The sequence below is a fragment of the Syngnathus acus genome, chromosome 21 (assembly GCF_901709675.1).
Source record: "Syngnathus acus chromosome 21, fSynAcu1.2, whole genome shotgun sequence".
In the NCBI taxonomy this organism is placed as follows: domain Eukaryota; kingdom Metazoa; phylum Chordata; class Actinopteri; order Syngnathiformes; family Syngnathidae; genus Syngnathus; species Syngnathus acus.
The window spans coordinates 49,534-76,268 of record NC_051105.1 but is presented as its reverse complement, the minus strand read 5'-3'; the positions used below and the strand labels follow the sequence as shown (position 1 = coordinate 76,268).

The window sequence follows — 26,735 nt, the reverse complement described above, 5'->3', positions numbered from 1 at the left end:
TGTTTTGCTGGAGTTAAAAAGAAATTTGCACCGACCCCCTCCCTACACCCAACAGACACCCCAGGACCTGTGATGAATCTGGAGGGCTCTGACATCAGACAGACATCAGCAATGCTGTCGTGGAACCCTCCAGAGGTCGACGGCGGCAGTGAGATTACTCACTATATCGTCGAGAAGCGTGAAATTGATCGCAAGACGTGGGCGACAGTCAAGGCCGAAGTGGAGAAAGACAAGGTTCCCTTCAAGGTCAGCGGTCTCGTGCCAGGCACAGAGTACTACTTCAGAGTGACTGCTGTCAACGAATATGGTTCAGGAGTTCCCCGGGTGTCACCCACTTCCTACTTAGCCTCGGATCCTGTCAGTAAGTATGACTTCTTGATCACGCAATGACAAACGGGCACTCAGTCACTGCCATGTTTTGTGTCTTGCTCCATTTTCATTTGTCACAATAGAGAACCTGAATGTTTTTATTATTTCAGACAAACCTGATCCGTGTGAGAAGATTGAAATTCTTGAGATCACAAAGAACAGTGCCACAATTGGCTGGGTGAAGCCTGCAAGGGATGGCGGGGCAAAGATTGATGGTTACGTGATTGAGTATATCGAAGTCAAACCTCCTCCACAACCCCCAGCACCAGTGGAGGTTTGTGATTTTGCCGCTTTTTCACTTTCTGTTGGCCACCGGCAATTGGCTTTATTAAAATTGTGTTAAGATCTTCCCAAATTGATTTGTGAAAAGGTTTGTGTGCCAAATGACATTCATGCTGTGCACCTCAAATATATGCAGACCCCAGAACAAGGGACAGCTCCGCCTCCAGTAATGAAAGTGGAGGCCAAGGAGCCTGAGAAAGAGGTGTGGAATGCCTATACCACTGTGAAGGGACTGAGCATCAGCATCAGTGGTCTGAAAGAGGGCAAGAGGTACAAGTTCAGAGTGGCCGCCAAGAACATCATGGGTTTGAGCTTGTTCACAGAGACCAGGGAGCCAACTGAGATCAAGGAACAAATGTGTAAGTTGAAGTCGATACGATCAATTATTGAGAATGAGCTCGCACCTGCCCCGAAAAGTATTCTTCATATCTATTTGACCCCCCCCCCAGTGGAGCCAAAGATCGTCATGCCAGACATTGTCAGTGAAAGAGCTGGAGCCAAACTCCGAGTTGAAGCTGTCATTTCTGGAAAACCTTCTCCAACCTGCAAGTGGATTTGTGGCGACGTACCACTGGTCTCCTCAAGCCGTCTGGCCATGCACCATTCTGGCAATTTGTGTGTCTTGATTATAAAGGATGTCTCAAGGACAGACAGCGGAGACTACAGTCTTGTGGCTGAAAATAGCTCTGCAAAGACGGTCCAGTCTCTCAAGATTATCATCAGAGGTCTGTTTCCTTGCTTTAGTTATTCTGTATGGGGGCTTTGTAAATTGTGTATGGCTTGACACACATTTTATCTATGTGTGTTGTAGATATTCCTGGACCTCCTGCGGGTCCCGTGGAGATCAGTGACATTGACTCGGATGCCTGCTCTCTGTCTTGGAGCCAACCGCTGGAGGACGGCGGCAGCAAAATCACAAATTACGTGGTGGAGAAATGCGATGTCAGTCGAGGTGACTGGGTTAACGCTGTGTCCTCCGGCCAGAAGACAAGCTGTAGGCTGGGCAAACTCGTTCCCGGGAAAGTGTACATGTTCCGCATCCGGGCTGAGAACCGCTACGGCGTGTCGGACCCTATCCAATCTGATAGGATGATTGCCAAGTTTCCCTTTGGTAGGTTTCATTCCTTCATTCATAAAAGAATCATTTTCTCATGAATGAAGTTTCATCAAGCATCTCGATGATTATCTGTTAGCTGTAAGCTACTCTTATCTTAAGATGGCAATAATATACTAATATAATATAATATAATGCCTCTGATTTTCATGGCAGTCTTCTGAACGAGACACTGAAACTGCGCCTAATGGATAAATTTTTCCACATTGGCACTCTGGTAGTTGTAAGCGACGTATGTTGCCACAGCTGCCCTCAGGCATACTGATGGAAGCGTGGCTGCTACGGCCCATACAACCAACACCACACCTTCAAGCGTACTCCAGTGTGAGTGGCACTGGAGGCAAGGTGCGTCAAGTGTCTTGCCCGAGGACATGACACAAGACAACCACTGGACGACTCACTCTTAGGCCCACACGCTCACTCACTCCGGTTGGCCGGCCCACAGCTCGGGAAAAACCTCACACGGCCATTGAATGTAAAAGTCATCCATTTGACAGAAATAATGTTCTGTTTGATTTTCTTCTTCCTCACCAGATGTTCCCAGTGAACCTCTTAAGTGTCACATAAACAAGACTAACAAGGACTGCATGTTTGTGGCCTGGGATAAGCCCGAGAGTGACGGTGGCAGCCCCATCACAGGTTACTACATTGAGCGTAAAGAAAGAAACAGCCTTCTCTGGGTGAAGGCCAACGACACTGTCGTACGCACCACCGAGTACCCCTGTGCCGGCCTGATTGAGGGCCTCGAGTATACCTTTAGGGTGTCAGCCATCAATCGTGCTGGTCAGGGCAAGCCAAGCACAAAGACTGATTTTGTAACTGCCAGAACACCCATTGGTGAGTTCAGCACACCACACCTGCAAAAGAGCATTTTGACCAAATTCTCTTTCTCACGTAAGTCGCTGTGTTGCAGATACCCCTGGGAAACCAGAAGTTGTGGACATGACCAAGAACTCGGTAACGCTCGTTTGGGGCCGGCCCAAGAACGACGGTGGCAGCAAGATCATCGGCTACTATGTCGAGGCCATGCGTGTACCTGGAGACGCATGGGTGCGTTGCAACACTGTTTGCCAGAATGTCCCCAGGGAGGAGTACACTGCGACTGGCCTGGAGCGAGACCTACAGTACCAGTTCAGAGTCATTGCCAAAACAGCCGTCAACATTAGCAAACCCTCAGAGCCCACAGACCCAATACTGGTCTGTGCTGAGAACGGTGAGAGGGACACGCCCAAGTGACCTTAAATTGTCCAGCTAACTTTGAGACGGGTGATAAACTTGGGTCATGTCGTTTACCACAGTGCCTCCGAGGGTAGAACTTAATCCCAGGATGCAGAAAGGCTTGAAGGTGAAGGTCGGAGCCTCGGTTCTCCTTGAGGCTGAGGTGTTTGGTAAACCGATGCCCAAAGTCACATGGAAGAGAGGCGATGATAGTCTGAGGTCAAGTCAAGGGCAAGTCATCACCCAACAGAGACATCACTTCCAAATGGAGATGCTCTCAGTCACCAGGGAGGACACTGGGGTCTACACCATTCTTGCAGAGAATGCCAGTGGCTCCAAGACCGCTGACATCCATGTTACCGTTTTGGGTGAATACTTTTGGAACTGGTCCAATTGGTGTGTTTGCTTCGATGTCTGATGTCCAGTGATGCATTTGAACTCTGTGTCTTGCGCAGATGTGCCTGGTCCACCCGCCAGTTCCAAATACGTTGAAGTGTTTGCTAATAGCATAAAATTGTCCTGGGAGCCGCCGCTGAAGGATGGTGGAGCCCCGGTTACCAATTATATTTTGGACAAGCGTGAGACCAGCCGGGCAACTTGGGCTCTGGTCACCTCAAAGATTAAGGGTGAAGATCTTGAACTAAATGTGCAGAGGCTGATCGAGGGTCATGAATACCAGTTCCGAATCCGTGCTGACAACACGTGGGGAGTTGGAGACAGTCTCATCACTGCCCCTATCATTGCCAAGAACCCATTCAGTGAGTTCCATCTTGGCTTACCTCAAGTACAATATAGTTCAGTATGTCCATATTGTTTTTTTGTTTTTGTTTTTTTAAAGATATTCCCATTTTTAACCTGTCATTTGAATGGCTCAACTAAAAGTGCTGATGTATGTGTGTACCAGCTGTTCCTGGACAGTGTGAGGCCCCAGTGATTACCAACGTCACCAAGGATGCAATGACAGTGAGCTGGAAGGAGCCAACCGATGACGGAAAGTCCGCCATTCTGGGTTACATGCTCGAGAAGAAGGAAACCAAGGAGATGAACTGGAGCAAGATGAACAGGAAACCCTTAATGGAACGGACTTTTGATGCCACAAGCCTTAGCGAGGGAGTGGAATATGAATTCAGAGTCATTGCTGTTAATGTGGCAGGACTTGGAAAACCCAGTGAGCCCTCAGATGCTGCTACTGCACAAAATCCCATCAGTGAGTTTCATAACCTCCAAAAGTTTCTTTTGTTTATGCGTACTTGTTTCTAACTCGGAACAAAATGCTCTTCCGCAGCTCCCCCGGGCCCTGTACTCGACCCACGTGTGAGTGACACCACCTACAGCACCCTAAGCCTCAGCTGGAAGGCTCCGGCCAACAATGGTGGAAGTCCAATCTTAGGATATCTGGTGGAGTGCAAGAGGACAGATACGGCAGATTGGATCCGATGCAATGTTCCCAAGAACTTGCAGGACACCAACTACACCATACAAAACCTTATGCACAAGGCCGAGTACCAGTGTCGTGTCACCGCTGCCAATAAGGTCGGCTTCGGTGAACCGGTCGAAGTGCCTGGCAAGCACATCGCAAAGGACATCATAGGTAGGTTTTGCTTTACACAATTTATAGGTGAATAAGTGGCATGCAAGATAATGGATCCTACCGAGGCACACGGTAAATGTAGATTGAGCCGTTTTTTTTTTTCGAGATGCCTATCATGAGTTAGTATTTCCGGACCCGTAGTCAGATTCAAGTTGCATGACTATTCTTGTCATTGTCACATGTAAAAATCCATAGCAAAGCTTTCATTTTCCATCAATGATGGGGAGACAATCGGAATGATGTTGCACGGCCCCAAGCACAGTCGGGCGGGCCCTGGGTTATTGTGAAGTGTCTTTTCACTTAATGTGATAGTCTTAACAATTAATGTCATAATCGTTGATATAAAACAAATTCTTCTAAAAAGGGATGAGCAAGAGGAGATGAGTAGAATATATCATCTGTGGAAGGAGAGCAGGAGGGAGCTGAAATATAATTGTAATAAGACATTTTGACAGAGTCTGAGATGAGCCCTTGTTGACCAATAATCAATTCCCCACAATCAGAAAGGGTGAAGGCTAAAAATATTGTTACTAACTTGCAACGAAGGCAAAACCGGTGAGGTGATCATTATGTTGAGACGGTGCTTGCAGCCGCCAAATCGTAGTCGTTTCATTTAGGTACTTTCAAAATCAGGTCATCGGTCAAGTAGCTCAATTGGATTTCATAGCAAGTAATCCGTAAAGTAACTAGGTTACCCTTTCAGGGAGGCAGCCCTGATTTTAACATTAGATCAATTCAAACGAATGATGTCATGGCTTTTGGAAGTCAGCGGGAATTGCGTTTGATGATCTTCTAGTACCCCCGGAGGCGGAGCTGAGTGCTGAGTTGAAGGAGGGCCTGGAACTGCGAGCTGGCGCCACCATGAAGCTTCATGCCACAATCAAGGGTCACCCCGTGCCCAAGGTCATATGGGCCAAGATGAACACCAACATCAAGGATCGCCAAGGCATTGTCATCAAGTCCACAAAAAGTGACACCACTGTGGTGGTGGAGAATGTCAACAGATATGATGCAGGCAAATACATTCTCAACCTGGAGAGTGTGGCCGGTATGAAGATGTACACCGTCATCGTCAAGGTGCTCGGTAAGAAATCTGCTTCTTCTTGATCTCAACCGATCTTGAATCAGCAGTGAAGATACAAAAGAAAAAAAAAAACGTACGTTTGGAGTAGACCCTCACTTTCTTACTTTCTTTCATTTCTTTTCTTTTTTTTTTTAAGACACTCCTGGGCCACCAATTAACCTGGTGGTAAAAGAGACCACAAAGGACAGTGCCTCTATCTACTGGGATGCTCCTCTTCTAGACGGGGGCTATGAAGTCACCCACTATATCGTGGAAAAGCGAGACACTGAGAGGAAGGCCTGGTCTACGGTCTCCAACAATTGTACCAAGACATCTTTGAAGGTGTCTGACTTGAATGCCGGACGGTACTACTATTTCCGAGTGTCAGCTGTCAATCTGCTCGGCGCCGGAGAGTGCTGCGAGACCCCCGACTCGCTCAGAGCATCTGGTGGGTGTGATGAGAACCATTTCAGCCACATTTATTCTCTTCAATTTCACTGCTCTTTGGTCACCGGTCCTTTTCTACTCATGCAGAGGAGCCTGGTCCTGTCATGGACTTCAAGACCTTGCTGGTTACCAAGGACTCTTGTACACTCAGCTGGAGGAAACCTCTGACTGATGGCGGCAGCCGCATTATCTGCTATGTGCTCGGGGTTCTCAATGGCGACGACAAGTACAAGGAGTTGATGAGGTCAAAGAACATGCAGTACAGCGCCAAGGATCTGGTGGAGGGCAAAGAGTACAAGTACAGCGTCAAAGCTGTGAATGACACTGGGGAGAGTGCCACCAAGGAGCTGACAGTAGTTGCCAAGGACCAACTCAGTAAGGACAAATGGTCACATTTGTACCGTAGTTCTCGTGTCACGGCGACGGCTTTGCCGCTATTTGTGTCTGGGAATATGTCTCGGAATTTTCTTGAAAAGTATCGTGGCCCTTCTTTCCACAGTTCATCCCACTTGCGACTTGAGGGAACTTCCCGACATGTGTTACGTGGCCAAAGAGGGCAGCACAGTGCGTCTGAAGATTCCAATCATGGGCAAACCAACGCCTAAGGTGTCATGGAAGAAGGGGGAGGATGAAGACTTGACAGACACGGGACGTGTTTGTGCAGAATCTTCGAGCGTCAACACCACTCTCCTGATAAGGGATTGCCAGAGAAGCGACGCCTCAAAATACACAATCACCCTGAGGAATAGCGCTGGCAGCAAAGAGTCTAGCATTTTCATCAGGTGCTAAACCAATGCCTGGAGAGATGAATGCATTGTCATGCTTGCGCTGTTCATATGCAGTGACCGCTGGACTTTTTTTTCAGGGTGGTGGGAAAGCCTGGCATCCCCGTAGGACCCATCAAATTCAAGGACATAACTGCCGACGGCGCCACACTGAAGTGGGCAGCGCCAAAAGACGATGGGGGCTCAGACATCACAAATTACATTCTAGAGAAGAGGGACTCGGTCACCAATATGTGGGTGACTGTCTCTTCTCTGGTGGAAAAGAGCACCATGAGGGTGACTGGTCTCCACGAGGGCACGGAATATATTTTCAGAGTGTGTGCTGAGAACAAGTATGGCGTTGGAGAGGGGCTTAAGTCGGAACCTGTGATTGCAAAACATCCATTCAGTAAGTGTCTGCTCTTTTTGCCGAAACGTAGCTTTCTCCCGGTACAAAACATCTGTGCTTTTCCCCAGACGTTCCCGACGCTCCTCCTCCACCTCAGGTCATGAGTATGCGCCATGACTCTGCTTATCTTGCCTGGTCAGACCCCAGGAAGACTGGAGGATCTCCCATCACAGGTATGGCTGTGCGTGAGTTCATGACACACTGCGCACTGTGCGTATACGTACAAACGCAGTGGGGTACTTGAGCTCCTTTGCAAATGACGTCGGTCGGGGTCGTTTTTCCTACATTCGTAAACTTATGAAGACTCTCTCACCACACTCTCCCTTTCCACAACAAATGCGCAGGGTATCACGCCGAGTTCAAGGAAAGGAATAGTATGTTGTGGAAGAGGGCAAGCTCGACGGCCTTGAGAATGAAGGAGCACAAGGTGACCGGGCTGACTGAAGGCCTCGAGTACGAGTTCAGGGTAATGGCCATTAACTTGGCTGGCATTGGCAGACCGAGTCCTCCCACTGATCCACGAGTTGCCCTTGATCCAATTGGTAAGTGTGAAACTGGTGAGGATCAATGACACTTAGCATTGGCAATGTTGGTTTTGCTGCACAAACGCTGTTTGTGTTCAGATGCTCCAGGCAAACCAGACGTAATAAGCGTCACCAGGAGCACCGTGACTCTTCAGTGGGCTGAGCCACAGTTTGACGGGGGCCATAGGCTGACTGGTTACATTGTGGAGATACGTGATCTCCCCTCTAAGATCTGGGTGAAGGCCAACAGCGTGAACGTTGCAGAGCCCGCATACACGGTCACTGATCTCCAGGAGGGCTGCAAATATGAGTTCAGAATACGAGCAAAGAACGCAGCCGGTGCCCTGAGTCCGCCGTCCGACCAGACGGACACTATTATCTGCGTGGATGAATACGGTGATTTGGTTTGATTGACTTGTCACACGTGCTTCCTGGGTCAAAATGGTGTGATTTGTAATCCACTCTCTTTTCTCTATCCAAAAGCTTCACCAACCATTACCATCGATGCTCAGGTGATGGAGGCCGGTGTGACCGTCAGAGCTGGGGAAACCATCGTGGTCAACGCCACGAGTATTCTCGGCAAGCCCGCTCCGACCTCTTGCTGGTCGAAAGGAGGAAAGTACATGAAGCCCTCAGACATAGTCAATATTGAGACCACCGCATCCTCCTCCACCCTGTCAATAAAATACGCCACAAGGAAGGACTCCGGGGACTACATCATCACTGCAAGCAATCCCTTTGGCGTGAAGGAGGAAACGGTTAAGGTTAAGGTTCTGGATGTTCCAGCTGCTCCCGGTCCCATCGAATGCAGCGGTGTCTCATCCGAGAAGGTCATCTTGACGTGGACAGCGTCTCCAGAAGACGGAGGGTCTCCTATCAAGTACTACACACTAGAGAAGAGGGAAACCAGTCGCCTTCTCTGGACAATTCTGGAAGAGAAGGTCGTCGACTGTCATTATGTGGCCACCAAACTCATCCAGGACAATGAGTATATCTTTAGAGTTTCTGCTGTGAACCAGTACGGCAGCAGTGAGCCAGCTCACTCTCAGCCTGTCAAGATGGTCGATAGATTTGGTATGTGTCGGCTCGACCTCCTGAAAACTTGTATTCTATCTATTTAGTTAGTGCGGCAACACATGTCGTTGTTGTGTTTTTTAATCCATGTGAACCCTCTGTTTTTAGGTCCTCCTGGTCCACCATCAAAACCAGAAGTTGACAAAGTGGATGGGCACTCAGCGACAGTGACGTGGAGAAGACCCACTGAAGACGGTGGGAGCGATATCATCGGCTACTGTGTCGAGAAGAAGGAGAAAAGGGCCATGAGGTGGATCAGGGCCTCTAAAAAATCTGTCGTCGAGCTCAGCTATGAGGTCACTGGACTGACCGAAGGCTTACAGTACGAGTTCCGTGTTGTTGCTGAGAACAAAGCTGGCTTTGGAGAGCCAAGTGAACCATCAATGCCAGTCACAACAGTCATTGCTACCTGTGAGTAAGAACAATTGCAAACACACAAAAGTGCCTCTAAAAACGATGTGCGTGGATGATATAGTGTAATGTGTGCACTAAAAGCAGGCTTTATGTTATTGGCAGATGTCCCTGGACCGCCAGTAAATCCAAGGGCTACAGACACTACCAAGACCACTGCCACTCTCAACTGGGGGAAACCCCTGGATAACGGCGGTCTCAACGTCACTGGCTATGTAATCGAGCACAGAAAGGAAGGAACAGAGGAGTGGGTTAAGGACACGCCATCGTCTACGCTGAAAATCACCGAATTTGTTGTTCCTGGGCTTGAAAACGCAAGCAAGTACCACTTCAGAATTAGTGCAGTAAATGCTAAGGGCACAGGTGAACCCGCAGAAACTCAGGAACTGGTTGAGGTAGTGGAGCGTGCAGCTGAACCTGATTTGGAATTGGACATGGAACTAAGGAGAACTCTTGTTGTCAGGGCTGGTTGCTCCATTCGCCTCTTTGTGCCCATCAAAGGGCGCCCTACACCGACAGTCACCTGGACCAAGGAGGGCAGTCCTGTGCCACGTGCTGTCATTGACAGTACTGAGTCATTTACAATGCTGGTCATTCCAGAAAGTGCAAGGAATGATGGCGGTAAGTATGAGCTTACCCTCGAAAATGCCGCTGGAAAAAAGACAGCAAATATTCATGTGAGAGTTCTGGATTCACCTGGGCCTCCTCTCAACCTGAAACCAGTCCAAATCGATAAAGAATCAATTGTCCTTTGGTGGGAGATGCCTCTCATTGATGGTGGCGCCAAGATCACAAACTACATTGTTGAGAAGAGGGAATCAACTCGTAAGGCTTTTGCCACTGTTGTCACGACCTGTCCGACGACTTCAGTCAAAATTAGTGATCTGTGCGAAGGCTGCGAGTACTACTTCAGAGTGTCTGCCGAGAACGAGTTTGGTGTCGGCGAAGCGGTCGAAACGCCCGACCCCCTCCGTGCCTCCCAGGCCCCAAGTGCTCCGGAAAGCGTAATTCCAACTGACGTCACCAAGAACTCTGTGAGTCTGGCTTGGACCAGACCCAAGCACGACGGTGGAAGCAGGCTGACCGGATATGTCCTCGAAGCCCAGAAGAGAGGAACTGATCAATGGGCCCACGTAACAAGCCTCAAGAACATGGACTTCACTGTGAGGAATCTCAATGAGAATGAAGAGTACACCTTCCGCGTGATGGCAGTCAACCAATCGGGAAGAAGTGCCCCACGGGAGAGCAAGCCTATTGTTGTCAAGGAGTCGACCTCCCTGCCAGAGTTTGATCTGCGCAGTGTATGTCAGTCAACCGTAATCGCAAAAGCTGGAGACGACATCAAGGTTGAAATTCCCACAATGGGCCGTCCCCGGCCAGTGGTCACTTGGCAGAAGGACGGCGCCGCCTTGAAGCTCACCCAGAGGACTAACGTGGAGACGACTGCTGCGACTGTCATCCTCGCCATCAATGAATGCACCCGGGCAGACAGCGGAGTGTATACCATGACAGGAAAGAACATAGTTGGCACTGTGGTGGAAAACATCTTTGTCAAAGTCCACGATGTTCCGGGGCCACCCAAAGGGCCAATTACAATCAACGAAATTTCTCGTAACTACTGCATCTTTGCATGGGACGCTCCAGAGAATGACGGGGGTGTTCCAATTACTAATTACGTGGTTGAGATCAGAGACACCACCACGCAGACTTGGACAGAACTAACTTCCACTGCTATTCGTACCATGTTTAAAGCCAACCGTTTGACGACTGGCTCAGAGTACCAGTTCAGGGTTAAGGCGAAGAATCGGTATGGCGTAGGACCTCCCATAACCTCAGAATCAGTAGTGGCTGCCTATCCATTCAAAGTTCCCGGACCACCGGGCACACCCCATGTAGTGGCGTTCACCAAAGACTCCATAACAATTGGCTGGAATGAACCCGTTTCTGATGGTGGCAATGAAGTCATCGGGTACCACGTTGAGAGGAAAGAACGAAGCAGCATTATGTGGCAAAAAATCAGCAAAGGTCTGGTGAAAGGAAACGTACTGAAATCGACAGGCCTTGACGACGGAGCCGCCTATGAGTTCCGCGTTATGGCAGAGAACATGGCTGGAATCGGCAAGCCCAGCAAAGCTTCCGAAGCAATAATGGCCTTGGACCCTGTGGATCCCCCAGGTCAGCCTATCCCTGTTTTTATTTCCAAAAATGTCATCACCATCAAGTGGTCAAAGCCCAACTATGACGGCGGATTCAAAATTACTGGCTACACAGTGGAGAAGAGAGAACTCCCCGCCGGTCGCTGGGTCAGAGCAAACTTCACGAACATCATTGAGACAGCATTCACCGTCAGTGGATTGACACAAGATGCATCTTATGAGTTCCGTGTCATGGCCAGAAACTCAGCGGGAGCTGTGAGTGCACCGTCTGAGCCCTCGGACCCTATTACATGCAAGGACAGCATCGTTGAGCCACGCATCATGGTGGACGCCATCTTTAAGGATGTGCTTCTGCTGAAGGCAGGAGAGTCCTTCAAGCTTGAAGCAGACATTGCAGGCCAACCAACCCCATCCATGGTTTGGACCAAGAATGAGAAAGAGGTTGAGAACACACTGAAACTGGACGTGAAGTTCAATGAACTGACAACTATACTGAGCAACAAAGATTCCGTCAGATTGGACGGAGGCGAATTTGTTCTGACTGCCACAAATGTAGGTGGATTTTGCAAGCACATCTTTAGAGTGAAAGTACTGGACAGACCCGGCCCACCAGTCGGACCTCTTCGGTTATCAAATGTCACGGCTGACAATTGCTTCCTAACGTGGGCCCCGCCTCTCGATGACGGCGGTGCAAAGATTGAAGGATACGTCATTGAGAAGCGGGAATCTAGCAGACTTGTCTGGACCAATGTTTCTTCAGACATCCAGGTTACGGAATGCAAGGTGACAAAGCTTCTAAAAGGAAACGAGTACATCTTCAGAGTTATGGCGGTGAACAAATACGGCAACGGCGAACCTCTCGATTCTGAGCCCATTATTGCCGACAACCCATACACGGTTCCGGATGTGCCTCAGAATCCCCAGGTCACCGCTGTCACCAAAGATTCAATGGTCATTATGTGGCAGGTGCCAAAGAGTGATGGTGGGACACCAATCACAAATTACATCGTTGAGAGGAAAGACCGGGCAGGCCTCCGCTGGGTCAAGTGCAACAAGAAGAAGGTCAAAGATCTGCAATTCAAGGCAACAGGTCTTATTGTTGGACACGAATATGAATTTAGGATTATTGCAGAGAATGCTGCTGGCCTCAGTGCCCCAAGCCTCTCCAGTCCATTCTACAAGGCCAGTGACGCATTGTACAAACCTGGGCCTCCGTGCAACCCCAGGATCCTGGACACGACCAGGTCATCTGTTACTGTGGCCTGGAACAAACCAGCCTATGATGGTGGCTCTGACATCACCGGTTACATTGTTGAAGACTGCATCACATCTGACAAGGAGGAGGAAGAGGAGGAGTGGACAATTGTGACACCCAAGGAAGGACTACTTGCAACCTCCTTCACCATTGTCAACCTAACTGAGGGTCGGGAGTATAAAATCAAAATCTCTGCTGTAAATGGGGAGGGAATTGGGGAACCTACATTCCTACCTGGCAACGCCAAGGCTGAGGACAGACTCCTGCCCCCAGACCTCGATTTGGACGCAGAACTTTGCAAGGTGGTCACCCTCCGAGCTTGCTGCACACTTAGACTGTTTGTTCCGATCAGAGGCAGACCCCCTCCCCAGGCTAATTGGACCAAAGAGGATGGCCAACGCATCGAGAGAGCCACTATTGACACCACGGTGTCCTACACATCCCTTGTCATTGGAAATGTCAATAGATTTGACACTGGAAAGTATCACCTCACAGTTGAGAACAGCTGCGGTTCCAAGACAGTCACGGTCCAGGTCAGGGTGCTCGACACGCCAAGTGCGCCACAGAATCTAAAGATTGACGCTGTAACGAAACAGTCTGTCACTCTCACTTGGGATCCGCCATCAAACGATGGTGGAGCTAAGGTTAAGAACTACATTGTTGAAAAGCGCGAGTCCACAAGAAAGGCTTACGCCACGGTCAGCACCATGTGCCATCACGCCACCTTTACTGTCGAGCCGCTCCTCGAAGGATGCAACTATTACTTCAGAGTTTTGGCAGAGAACGAATATGGCATCGGCCTGCCAGTTGAGACTGGCGAGTCCGTTAAAGTGTCTGAGAAGCCCCAACCCCCTGGTAAAATCAGTCTGAAAGATGTTACTAAGAATAGTGTCACACTGTCGTGGGAAAAGCCAGAGCACGACGGCGGAAGCAGAGTCGGGTGCTATGTTGTAGAGGTCCAACCCAAAGGCGTAGATAAATGGACACAGGCGGTGATTGTGAAAGAAACGGAAGCTTGCGTCGGCGGCCTCATTGCAGGTGAAGAATACATGTTCCGTGTGGCCGCGAGAAACGAGAAAGGAACAAGTGACCCTCGTCAAATTGGCGTCCCTGTCATTGTGAAAGATCTCGTCATTTCACCCGTCGTCAAAATGTTGTTCAACACGTTCAGCGTGTTGGCAGGTGAGGATCTGACAGTCGAGGTTCCGTACGTCGCCCGTCCCAAAGCGGCCGTCTCCTGGCTCAAAGACGGCCAGCCTCTTAAGAGAACAACCAGAGTCAACTTTGGTGCAACAGAAGCAATGTTAAACCTAAGCATAAAAGAGGCTTCCAAAGATGACTTTGGACATTATCACGTTACCGTTGGCAACACAGCGGGGGAGGCAACGGCAGACATCGGCATTGTCGTACTGGACAAACCTGGTCAGCCCGGTGGTCCAGTTAAGGTTGAGGAGGTCACCTCTGACAGTGTGACTCTTTGCTGGAACCCGCCAGAGTATGACGGCGGTTGCACAATCAAAAATTACATTGTGGAAAAGAGAGACACGTCCACAACTAACTGGACGATGGTGTCACCAAAGCTCGCAAGGACCAAAGTTAAAGCAGCCCGACTGAAAACTGGCGCCGAATATCAATTTAGAATCACAGCGGAAAACCGATACGGGAAAGGTCCGGCGCTCTTGTCAGAGTCTCTTGTCGCCCAATATCCGTACAAGCTCCCAGGACCACCGGCGACACCCTCCATTGCAATGTGCACAAAGGACAGCATGACTGTGACATGGAATGAGCCTGTAAATGACGGAGGTAGCGCTATCTTGGGCTACCATCTGGAGCGCAAGGAAAGGACCAGCATCCTCTGGGTCAAACTGAACAAGTCACTTATTACAGACCAGTCGTTCAAGACCACAGGCTTGGAACCAGGAATGGAATACGAGTACAGAGTTTATGCTGAAAACATTGTGGGCATTGGCAAAGTCAGCAAAGTGTCAGAAGGTCACGTCGCCAGAGATCCTTGTGACCCTCCAGGTACACCTGAGGCAACCAGGATTACCAGGGATTCGGTTCACATCACATGGACCAAGCCAGCGTATGACGGCGGCGCCAAGATCACAGGCTACACGGTGGAAAAAAAAGAGCTTCCCGAAGGCCGCTGGTCGAAGGCAAACTTCACGAATGTCATCGAGACGGAATATGTTGCAACTGGACTGGTGCAGGATAACCAGTATGAGTTCCGCGTTATTGCAAGAAATGCATCTGGTGTTTTCAGTCTCCCCTCTTACAGCACTGGGCCCATCACTGCAAGGGATGAGATTGAGCCCCCTCGTATCAGCATTGATCTCGAGTACGCGCAGACGATCGCGGTCAAAGCAGGAGACCATTTTAAGATTGACGCAGACGTCCACGGCAAACCAGCGCCCTCTATCACTTGGCTGAAAGGAGAGCAGGAAATTGGAAGCACAATACACAGAGAGGTTAAGAACACAGCAACCCACGCCTGTGTCACTGTCAAGGAAGCAAAACTCTCCGACGGAGGTGCCTATACTCTGCTGTTGAAAAATCCAGGAGGTGAAAAGTCTGTACAGGTGAATGTGGTCATTTTGGATAAACCTGGAGAACCACAGGGACCTCTTACTGTAACAGATATAACAAAAGACCAATGTTGTCTTTCATGGAAAGCACCAATACAAGACGGCGGTAGCAAAATATCGCACTACGTCGTCGAGAGGAGAGAAACAAGTAGACTCGTCTGGACTGTCGTGGATCCAAAAGTGCCGAACACCTGCCACAAGGTTACAAAACTTCTGGAAGGGAATGAATACATCTTCAGAGTCCATGCTGTAAACGAGTATGGTAGTGGTGTTCCGCTTGTATCTGAGCCGGTGATGATTGCAGATCCTTACACAGTCCCTGGTTCACCCAAAGGCTTAGAGGTTGCAGAAGTGAAAAAGGATTCAATGGTGCTCACATGGGAGGCTCCCAGTGAGAATGGAGGCAGTCCTATCACCACATATATCATTGAAAAGCATGATAAAGAAGGTGTACGGTGGACTCGATGCAACAGGCAAGCTGTGTTGGATTTGACATTCAAGGCCACGGGTCTTCTGGAAAGCCACAGTTATGAATTCAGGGTTGCAGCAGAGAATTCTGTGGGCATCGGTGAACCTACGTCGCCAACGGTATTCTACAAAGCCCTCGATCCGGTCTTCAGGCCTGGCCCGCCACAGAACCCCAGAGTTACAGACACAACGAGATCATCGATATTCCTGTCGTGGAACAAACCTATCTGTGACGGTGGCTCGGAGATACAGGGATACATCATTGAGTACTGCATTGCCACAGAGCGAGTCGCAGGTGGTGAGGCTCAGACTGAAGCCCCAGCTGCAGAGGTGCCTGCGGAAGTTTGGATCATGTGCACGCCGCCAACAGGTGTCAAGAAGACCAAATTTGAGGTTGTAAACCTGAAAGAAAATCAGGCTTATAAATTTAGAGTGTGTGCGAGCAACAAGGTCGGGGTTGGCGAACATGCCGACTTTGCCGGGATGGTCGTTGCCCAGGACAGAGCAGATGAACCGGACCTTGACATCGACCCGGAACTGAGAAAGATTGTGACAATTAAGGCGGGACTTTCCCTTCGACTCTTTATTCCAATCAAGGGAAGACCCACGCCCAGTATCAAGTGGGACAAAGATGATGCTCCACTCAAGGAGAAGGCTCAAGTTGAAGTCACCAGCAGTTACACAGCCCTTGTAATTGACCAGATGAGCAGAGCTGATAGCGGGAAATACACGATCACTGCAGAGAATTCCAGTGGAACCAAATCTGCATTTGTCGTCGTCCGGGTTCTTGATACACCGAGCGCCCCTATTAATCTGACAGTGAAAGAAATTACAAACCAAGCCGTGACACTTGCCTGGGAAGTACCTCTTTTAGACGGTGGTTCCAAAATCAAAAACTATATTGTGGAAAAAAGGGAGAGCACCCGCAAAACGTATGCTGCCGTGGTCACAAATTGCCATGCTCTTTCGTGGAAGATTGAGCCACTCCAGGAGGGTTGCAGTTATTACTTTAGAGTCCTTGCTGAGAATGCACACGGTATCGGTCTGCCTGCAGTAACGGTCGATCCGCTTAAGGTCTCAGAGGTGCCACAGGCTCCCAGGAGCTTGACTGTTACCGATCAAACAAATACAAGCATCTCTTTAGCCTGGGAACATCCGGAATACGATGGCGGCAGCAGAGTCATCCAGTACTTGCTCGAGGTACAGCTTAAGGGACAGGAGAAGTGGTCTCGTGTCAACACGTACAAAACAATGGAGACGACTGTTTCCAATCTCAACCCAGGGGAGGAATATCTGTTCCGAGTTACAGCAATAAATGACAAGGGCAAAAGTGACCCCAGAGTCCTCTCTAGCCACGTCATGACAAAGAACTTGACGTTTGAGCCCGATGTGCGCCCTACTTTTAGCAGCTACAGCGTCCATGTCGGTAAAGACCTAAAGGTTGAAGTGCCAATCTTTGGACGCCCAAAACCAACAATAGCGTGGACCAAAGATGGAGCGCCTTTGAACTTCACTAGCAGAGTGAACATTCACAGCACTCAGACTCAAACAATTCTGAGCATTAAGGAGGCGGCAGGTGACGATGGTGGCATGTACAGCGTTCATGCCGCTAACTCTGCCGGAAAGAAAGAAGCCACCATTGAAGTCCTAGTACTTGACAAGCCTGGGCCCCCAACTGGCCCAGTGAGATTTGATGAGATTACAACACAGAGCGTGACTATATCATGGGATCCACCAAAACACAATGGTGGTTGTCAGATTTCAAACTACATTGTGCAGAAGAGAGAGACCATAACAACAACTTGGGAAAATGTCAACAATAACTGTGCCAGAACCACAATCAAAGTGCCAAGACTGAAGACTGGAGCCGAGTACCAGTTCAGAATCATTGCTCAGAATCGGTACGGAAAGAGTCACGGCCTCGATTCCTCTGCTGTTGTTGCTCAGTACCCGTACAGAGAACCGGGCCCACCGGGCACGCCGTTCATCTCTTCGCTCTCAAGAGATCACCAGATTGTGGAGTGGCACGAGCCCATCTCGGACGGAGGCAGTCCGGTCCTCGGCTATCATCTTGAAAGAAAAGAGAGGAATAGTATTCTGTGGGTCAAAATCAACAAGACACTCATTTGTGAGACTTATTACAAGAGCTATCCCTTAGAGGAAGGCATTGAGTACGAATACCGGGTGTACGCTGAAAATATTGTAGGCACGGGACGGTGCAGTAAGGTTTCAGAGGGTTGCGTGGCCAGAGATCCATGTGATCCTCCTGGTACGCCAGAAGCTATCCATGTGACCAAAGATGCCATTGTTATCCAGTGGACCAAACCAGAATACGACGGTGGCAGTAATATAACCGGCTACCTCGTGGAAAGGCGTGATTTGCCAGAAGGCCGTTGGGTGAGGGCAAACTTCACTAATGTGATTGAGACCCAGTTCACTGCCACTGGCCTCACAGAAAATTCCCAGTACGAGTTTAGAGTCATAGCCAAAAATGCCGTCGGCACCGTCAGCAAGCCATCGTACAGCAGCGGACCAGTCACCGCCAGCGACAGGATCGAGGCGCCTAAGTTCTCTGTTGACCCTGCGTTCACCAAGACCATTGTCATTAATGCTGGGGAGACATTCAAACTGGACGCAGATGTTCGTGGCAAACCACTGCCAGCAATGCAGTGGTTCAAGGATGATGTTTCAATTGAGAATACACTCAGAATTGCCTTGAAAAACACAGAAACTCACGCAATGGTAGTCATTAAAGATTCTGTGAGAACAGACGGCGGAATGTACACGCTACGGCTAGCAAACGAAGCGGGCACTGAAACCGTGCCGTTCAGAGTGTTGGTCTTGGACAGACCGAGCCCCTGCGAGGGACCCCTTCACGTCGCCGGGGTAGCTGAGGATAGATGCTCATTAGTGTGGCACGCTCCTTTACACGATGGCGGAAGCCCCATCACGCATTACATCATTGAAAGAAGAGAGACGAGCCGTCTCGCTTGGACTGTTGTTTCTTCCAGCTGCACTAGCACATGTTACAAAGTCACCAACTTGTTGGAAGGCAGTGAGTACATGTTCCGTGTTATGGCGGTCAACAGTTACGGCACTAGCAGCCCACTGGAATCTGGCGCGGCCATCATGAAGATTCCTTTTGTTCTTCCTGGTCCACCTCACATTGAGGATGTGACCAACATTACTCATGATGGAATGAGTGTTACTTGGACTGCCCCGGAGTCTGACGGTGGCAGTGAAATTTTAAGTTACGTTGTTGAAAAGAAGGATCGAGCGGGAGTTAAATGGACCAGATGCAACAGACAGAAAATCACCGACCTTTCCTTCAGAGTCACTGGGCTAACCACCGGCCACGAGTACGAGTTCAGAGTGGCTGCTGAGAATGTTGTCGGCTTGGGAGAGCCCAGTCTACCCAGCTCTTACTACAAGGCATGCGACCCCAAGTACAAACCCGGGTCCCCTGCATATGTCAACGTCGTCGATTCGACACAGAGCTCAATCGCTGTGTCGTGGGGCAAGCCGCTGTCTGACGGCGGTAGCGCCATTCAAGGATATATTGTTGAAGTCTGCAAGGCTGAGGAAGAAGAATGGACCATGGTTACTCCCCCCACTGGCTTGCGTGTCAGCAAATATGAGATCCACAAACTGACAGAGGGTCAGGAGTATAAGATCCAGGTGTGCGCTCTGAACAAACTCGGAGTCGGCGAGCCAGCCGTTCTCTCGGGAACCGCGAAACCAGAAGAAAGGCATGAACCCCCACAGATCCACTTGGATTCTGAATTGAGGAAGGGCATATCCGTGAAGGCCGGTGGATCGGTTAGGATCCATGTCCCATTCAAGGGCAGGCCGACACCTGAGATTAAGTGGCTGAAGGGTGACGCAAACCTGAGTGAAAAGGCATTGGTCGAAAAGAGTCTGACCTTCACACAACTGTCCATTGACTCGTGTGACAAATGGGATTCAGGAAAATACACTCTAACCCTGACTAACAGCAGTGGGTCTGTGTCAGAGTTTGTTACCCTTAAAGTCCTTGATACGCCAGGAGCTCCGCAAAATCTTGTAGTGAAAGATGTTAAGAAGGACTCAGTCACTCTTGTTTGGGATGCGCCACTAATCGATGGAGGTTCTAAAATCAAGCACTATGTCATTGACAAACGTGAATCCACCAGGAAGGCTTATGCAAACGTCTCAAGCAAATGTACAAAGACAACATTCAAGGTTGAGAACTTGATAGAGGGTGCTATGTACTACTTCAGAGTCATGGCTGAGAATGAATATGGCGTCGGCCAGGCAAACGAAACAAAGACGGCTTCAAAGGCGTCCGAGGTACCGCTTCCTGTCGGGAACATCTCCCTCGTCGACGTCACCAAAGCCAGTGTGTCATTGGCCTGGGAAAAACCTGAGCATGACGGAGGTAGCAGGATTGGTGGCTACCTTATTGAGATGCAGCCCAAGGGTACGGAGAAGTGGGGTGTTGCCACGAACACAAAGACATGCGAAGGCACGGTCACAGGCCTCACAAACGGAATGGAATATCTGTTCCGTATCATTGCTTACAACGAGAAGGGAAAGAGTGAGCCAAAGGCACTCGTGACACCCGTTGTTGCTAGTGACATGACCTTGGAGCCAAGCATTAAGATGCAGTTCAACACTTATAGTGTGTTGGCAGGAAAAGACCTGAGCCTGACTTTTCCTATACTTGGCAGGCCCAAACCCAAGGTCACCTGGACAAAGGATGGTCAACTGCTGAAGGTGACCTCCAGAGTCAATGTGGTGAACACGCTCAAAGCAACCGGGATCCAGATTTCTGAAGCGTGCAAAGAGGACTTTGGAAAGTACTCCATCACAGCCAACAACGCCGCCGGCACATTTATCGCTCACATGGATGTCATTATTCTCGATAAGCCAGGTCCACCGACTGGTCCACTTAAAGTTGTCGAGGTGAGTAACACTTTTGTCCACCTCTCGTGGGATCCCCCAGAGTACAAGGGCGGATGCCAGGTGAAACATTATATCGTAGAAAAGCGAGAAACCACCGGCAATACGTGGCAGTCGGTCACATTGCAGCTAGCTAGGACAGCTTTCAAAGTGACCAAGCTGAAGACGGGCGTGGAATACCAGTTCAGGGTCATTGCAGAAAACCGATATGGGAAAGGCCCTCCTTTAGACTCCAAGGCTATTGTTGTCCAATACCCATATAAGCCACCAGGCCCTCCTGGGACACCGTATGTTAAATCTGCAACCAAGGAGATGATGGTCATTGAATGGAATGAGCCAGTCAATGACGGTGGAACCGCTGTTATTGGTTACCATCTTGAGAGCAAAGAGAGAAGCAGTATCCTATGGAACAAGTTGAACAAGACACTCATCACCAATACTCAATTCAAGATCTGTAATCTCGAAGAAGGAATTGGATACGAGTTCAGGGTTTATGCTGAAAATATTGTTGGCATTGGCAGGTGCAGTAAAGCCTCAGAGTCATTTGTCGCACGTGATCCATGCGACCCCCCTGGCACTCCAGAGGCTGTCGTCATTTCTAGAAACTTGATTAAGATTAGTTGGACAAAGCCTCAGTATGACGGCGGCAGCAAAGTCAATGGCTACATTGTAGAAAAGAAAGACCTTGCCTCACCCGATAGGCGTTGGGTCAGAGAGAACTTTACAAATATCACGGAGACGGAATATAACATCAGCGGTCTGACGGAGAATGAGCAATATGAATTCAGGGTTATCGCCAGAAATGCAGCCGGCGTCTTCAGCGAGCCCTCCGACAGCTCTGGACCTATAACTGCTACGGATGAAATTGAACCACCAAGGGCCTCAATGGACCCCAAATACAAAGACGTCGTCGTGGTCAACGCTGGAGAACATTTAACTCTCGATGCCGACATCCACGGAAAACCAGTTCCTGACGTGCTCTGGTTCAAGGAAGGCAAGGAAATGGACAGAGCTCTGCGCATTGAAGTGAAGAGCACTCCCAAATGCACTGCCCTGACGGTTAAGGACGTGAACAAATTGGACAGCGGGCACTATGAACTTGTGCTCAAAAACCTGGGTGGTACAAAAACCTTCCCAGTCACAGTCAAAGTCCTTGACAAACCAGGAAAACCCACAGGACCCTTGAAGGTCACAGGAATCATGGCTAACAGATGTACCCTTGCCTGGTCCGAGCCATCCCTGGACGGAGGTGCCAATATCACTCACTATATTGTGGAGAAGCGGGAGACCAGCAGTTTATCATGGACGGTGGCTGCCGCCAATGTCTGCAGTCTGTATTGCGAATTAACAAACCTGCTCGCCGGGAATGAATACATTTTACGAGTCAGGGCTGTCAACAAATACGGCGTCGGCGATTGTCTCGAGAGTGAGCCCATCGTTGCCCGCAATCCATACAAACCCCCTGGTGCTCCTGGAACACCGGAGGCAAGTCGGATCACTAAGGATTCAATGGTTCTGTCATGGTCAGCCCCAGAGCAGACTGGCGGGGCAGATATCGCAGGCTACCACCTAGAAAAACGTGACAAAGACAGTGTCCGCTGGACAAAGTGCAACCGACAAAAACTGACAGACGCTCACTTCCAAGTGACGGGACTGATGGCCGACCACTTTTATGAGTTCCGCGTCGCAGCCGAGAATGAGGCAGGAATCGGAGACCTCAGTGAACTGTCGCTACTTTACAGAGCCTGTGATGCCACAAAGCCCCCAGGACCCCCGCACCACCCCAAGGTGACAGACTACACAAAGTCCTCTGTCTCACTCTCCTGGGGCAAGCCCGACTTTGACGGCGGCGCCTATATCAAGGGCTACGTCGTTGAAATGCGAGAGTATACGCCAGTACCAAAATCGACAGAGGAGGTAGAAGTCGCCCCGACAGTAGACAGACCGGTTGAAAAAGAGTGGGCCACGTGTACGCCACCCTCTGGTATTCAGGCTACTCAACTTACTGTCACGGACTTAAAGGAATTGGAAGAATATCAGTTCCGTGTCTGCGCCATCAACTCCGAGGGTGTGGGTGAGGCCGCTTACGTCCATGGCACGGTGGTTGCTGTGGACAGGGAGGAAGCACCGGAGATTGAGCTTGATGCTGATCTCAGAAAGGTGGTATCTGTGCGTGCTGGTGGTACCTTGCGTTTGTTTGTCACCATCAGAGGTAGGCCAGATCCCACTGTAAAATGGGAAAAAATGGATGGTGCTCTCATAGACCGCGCTGTCATCGACACCACCAGCTCATACACTATGGTTGTCATTGACAATGTTAACCGCTGGGACAGTGGCAAATACTCACTCACCTTGGAGAACAGCAGCGGTTCAAAGTGTGCCGTTGTCTCCGTGCGGATTTTGGATACACCGAGTGCACCGCAGAACCTCAGTGTGAAGGATCTCAAAAAGGATTCAGCGACGCTCGTCTGGGATACGCCGCTCACTGACGGTGGGTCTAAAATCACCAACTACATCGTTGAGAAGAGGGAGTCTGTCCGTAAGGCCTACACGACTGTTACCAGCAACTGCACGGCAAACACTTTTAAGATTGAAGAGTTGCCCGAGGGTGGCATTTTCTACTTCAGGGTTTGTGCTGTTAATAAATACGGCCAAGGGCTGACGGTTGAAAGCAGAGAAACTAAAGTTTCAGAGGTACCCATGCCGCCAAACAATGTAACCGTTGTCGATGTGACCAAAACCAGCGTTTTGCTCTTGTGGGGCAAACCTGCACACGATGGCGGCAGTAAAGTCATCTGCTACAATGTGGAGTTCAAGCCCAAGAGTGGTGGAAAATGGGGTACAGCTTGCACAGTCAAGGTGACAGAGGCTACCGTTCCTAATCTGACTCCCAACGAAACCTACCTCTTCAGAGTCGTCGCAATCAACGAGAAAGGAAAGAGTGAGCCCAAGGAGCTCGGTTTGCCTGTGCACGCAAAGGACATGGCCATCGAGCCCTCTGCCAACCTACTATTCACAACATACAGCGTGAAGGCCGGAGATGACCTGGCTGTTGAGGTTCCAGTGAGAGGCAGACCTAAGCCCGTTGTCTCGTGGAAGAGGGACGGTCTTCCCGTGAAGCAAACTTCTCTGGTTACAATTTTAAACATGGAGACCTCGTCCAAGATGCTCATTAAGCAGGCTGCCAGGGAGCATGTTGGAAAGTATGAGATCACCCTGGCCAACACCGCAGGAACAGTAACATCACAGCTAAGCGTAGTTGTCCTGGATAAACCCAGTCCGCCGACAAGCTTTAAGGTTGACGCCGTGACGTCTGACAGCATCACGCTTTCCTGGTCTCCACCAGGTTACGATGGCGGCTGCTCCATAAGTAACTATATCGTTGAGAAGAGAGATACCAACACACAAGAGTGGCAAATGGCCGCGAGCAATGTGGCCAGAACGGTCTACAGAGCCAGCCGCCTGACGCACGGGGCAGAATACCAATTTCGCATCTACGCAGTCAATCGTTATGGAAAGAGCACACATTTAGATTCTCCTGCAATTACAGCTCAGTACAATTTTAAGCAACCCGGACCACCTTCCACACCAGCAGTTAAGCTCGCCACAAAGTCTTACATGGTGGTGACCTGGAACGAGCCTGTCAATGACGGGGGCAGTCCTGTTGTTGGCTATCACCTTGAGCGGAAAGAGCGCGACAGCATTCTCTGGAGCAAGATGAACAGAGGAATGATCAAGGATTCTGAGTACAAAGTCACTGGAATAGAAGAGGGTATCATGTATGAATATCGTGTCTATGCTGAAAATATTGCTGGGATCGGTAAATGCAGCAAGGTCTCTGAGGCTGTGGCGGCGAGAGATCCGTGTGATCCTCCGGGAACCCCCGTTGTCACCGCTGTAAGCAGAACATCTGTATCCTTGAGTTGGGGCAAACCAGAGTATGACGGCGGCACCAAGATCTCTGGCTATATCGTTGAACGTCGAGATCTTCCGGAAGGTCGCTGGACAAGGTGCAATTTCACCAACGTGCCCGAGACTCGCTACCACGTGACGGGCCTTACGGAGGACAGCCAATACGATTTCCGTGTCATTGCTAAGAACTCGGCAGGATTGTTCAGCGGACCCTCTGACAACACTGGCCCGATCGCCGTCAAGGATGATGTGGAGCTTCCACGAATCATGATGGATGTCAAATACAGAGAAACTGTATTTGTGAAAGCAGGAGAAACTTTAAAGGTTCACGCTGACATCGCAGGCCGCCCTTCCCCCGTCGTCGCCTGGTCCAAAGACGGCAGCGAGATTGTGCCGAGCGCGAGAATCCAAGTTGTTTCGACAGATACCGCTACTTCGGTGATTGTGAAAGACTGCATCAGAAGAGATTCCGGTCAATACTTACTCACGCTACGGAACATTGCCGGGACAGTTAGCATGCCAATACATTGTGTCATTATCGATAAGTCAGGGCCCCCCGCAGGACCTCTGCAGATTACAGGTCTCACGTCTGAGGAATGCACTCTGTCGTGGGGTCCACCTCAGGAGCCCGGTGGTGCTGAGATCACACACTATGCTGTTGAGAAGCGCGAGACCAGCCGCCTGGCCTGGACTCTAGTGAAGGCTGACGTCACCAAAACCTACTTGACCGTCAGGGGACTGCTGAAGGGAAATGAATATATCTTCAGGGTTTTGGCCATCAACAAGCACGGAAACGGTGAGGCTTTGGAGAGCGAGGCTGTCAAGATCACCGACCCGTACACGTTTGCCACAGCTCCTCTTAACGTCGATGCCACTGACATTACTGGAGAGTCAATGACCGTCACGTGGTGCAAACCGACGAGCGACGGAGGCAGTCCAATCACTGGCTACGTGATTGAGCGCCGGGAGAAGACCGGCATGCGCTGGATTCGTGTCAATAGAGATTCAGTCGCTGAATGTAGCACCGTGGCAAACAACCTGCGTAAGGGTTGCGAGTATGACTTCAGGGTCTATGCTGAAAATGCGGCCGGTCTGAGCCCTCCGAGTGAAGCCTCTGCTTCATTTAGAGCAGTCGATCCTCAGGCCGTTCCAAGTCCTCCGTCCAAGCCAAAGATCGTGAATTCAACAAAGGACAGCGTGTCCGTTGTTTGGAAAGCACCTACCAACAATGGAGGTGCTCCTATCCTTGGATACGCCGTCGAATACAGGGAGTACATCCACAAACCAGTGACGGCGGTGGCGGAGGTTGAAGGGGAATATGAAGAAGAGGAAGAGGAGGAACCCGAGTCACCAGAACCGCAGAGATGGGTTGAGGCCATTGCTCTCACCAAGAGCTTGGAGTTCACAGTTCCTGGACTAAAATCTGACATGGTATATGAATTCCGCGTCAAAGCAATCAACAAAGTTGGAAGCAGTAGGCGCAGCCGCTGCTCCGATGCGGCTGCAGCAGTGGAAAGAACTGCAGAGCCAGCATTCGATGTGGATGTTGAGATGCGCAAAGTCCTTGTGGTTCAGCACGGAACGGCATTTACCCTCAATGTTCCATTCAAGGGTAAACCTGTTCCTTCGGTGGAATGGACCAAGGAGGGCACCGACCTAAAGGTGAGAGGAACGATTGATTCAACAAACTCCAGCACTTCACTGACCATCGAAAAGCCAACAAGAAATGACTCTGGAGAATACTGTGTCAGCATTGAGTCGCCATTAGGAAAATCAACATTACTGTTAGTTGTCAAGGTTCTTGATTCTCCTGGACCCCCAGTCAATGTCAAGGTTTCAGCAGTGACCAGGGACTCGGCCACCCTCACGTGGGAAGCCCCTGAGAATGACGGTGGCGACGCAGTGAAGGCCTACCACGTTGAAAAGCGAGAGGCGAGTAAAAAGGCCTGGGTTTCCGTCACCACTAACTGCCACGCATTGACGTATAAAGTGGACCAGCTTCTGGAAGGAGCCACTTATTACTTTAGAGTTATTGGAGAGAATGAACATGGATTGGGAGTACCGCAGGAGGCAAAAGCCGGCACAAAGATTACAGGTAAGGTTCCGTCCGAGCCCTTCTCATTCCATCAAGTTCATCAAATGTAAAAAC

At 49.9% G+C, this 26,735-nt stretch overlaps 1 protein-coding gene across 2 annotated transcripts in view; it reads left to right on the top strand.

Moving 5' to 3' along the window:
- Positions 1-26,735, top strand: part of LOC119139825 (titin-like) — a 116,565-nt gene that overhangs the window by 65,094 nt on the left and 24,736 nt on the right. For both annotated transcript variants that reach the window (XM_037280826.1, XM_037280825.1), the window contains 22 exons: positions 56-361; positions 480-643; positions 788-1,010; positions 1,101-1,376; positions 1,463-1,762; positions 2,300-2,602; positions 2,679-2,978; positions 3,064-3,351; positions 3,439-3,741; positions 3,888-4,190; positions 4,269-4,574; positions 5,371-5,658; positions 5,795-6,085; positions 6,172-6,459; positions 6,584-6,866; positions 6,950-7,257; positions 7,326-7,430; positions 7,602-7,799; positions 7,881-8,177; positions 8,265-8,855; positions 8,964-9,266; positions 9,372-26,681. In XM_037280826.1, coding sequence (XP_037136721.1) covers positions 56-361; positions 480-643; positions 788-1,010; positions 1,101-1,376; positions 1,463-1,762; positions 2,300-2,602; positions 2,679-2,978; positions 3,064-3,351; positions 3,439-3,741; positions 3,888-4,190; positions 4,269-4,574; positions 5,371-5,658; positions 5,795-6,085; positions 6,172-6,459; positions 6,584-6,866; positions 6,950-7,257; positions 7,326-7,430; positions 7,602-7,799; positions 7,881-8,177; positions 8,265-8,855; positions 8,964-9,266; positions 9,372-26,681 — 23,334 coding nt within the window. The remainder of the gene's footprint in view (positions 1-55; positions 362-479; positions 644-787; positions 1,011-1,100; positions 1,377-1,462; positions 1,763-2,299; positions 2,603-2,678; positions 2,979-3,063; positions 3,352-3,438; positions 3,742-3,887; positions 4,191-4,268; positions 4,575-5,370; positions 5,659-5,794; positions 6,086-6,171; positions 6,460-6,583; positions 6,867-6,949; positions 7,258-7,325; positions 7,431-7,601; positions 7,800-7,880; positions 8,178-8,264; positions 8,856-8,963; positions 9,267-9,371; positions 26,682-26,735) is intronic.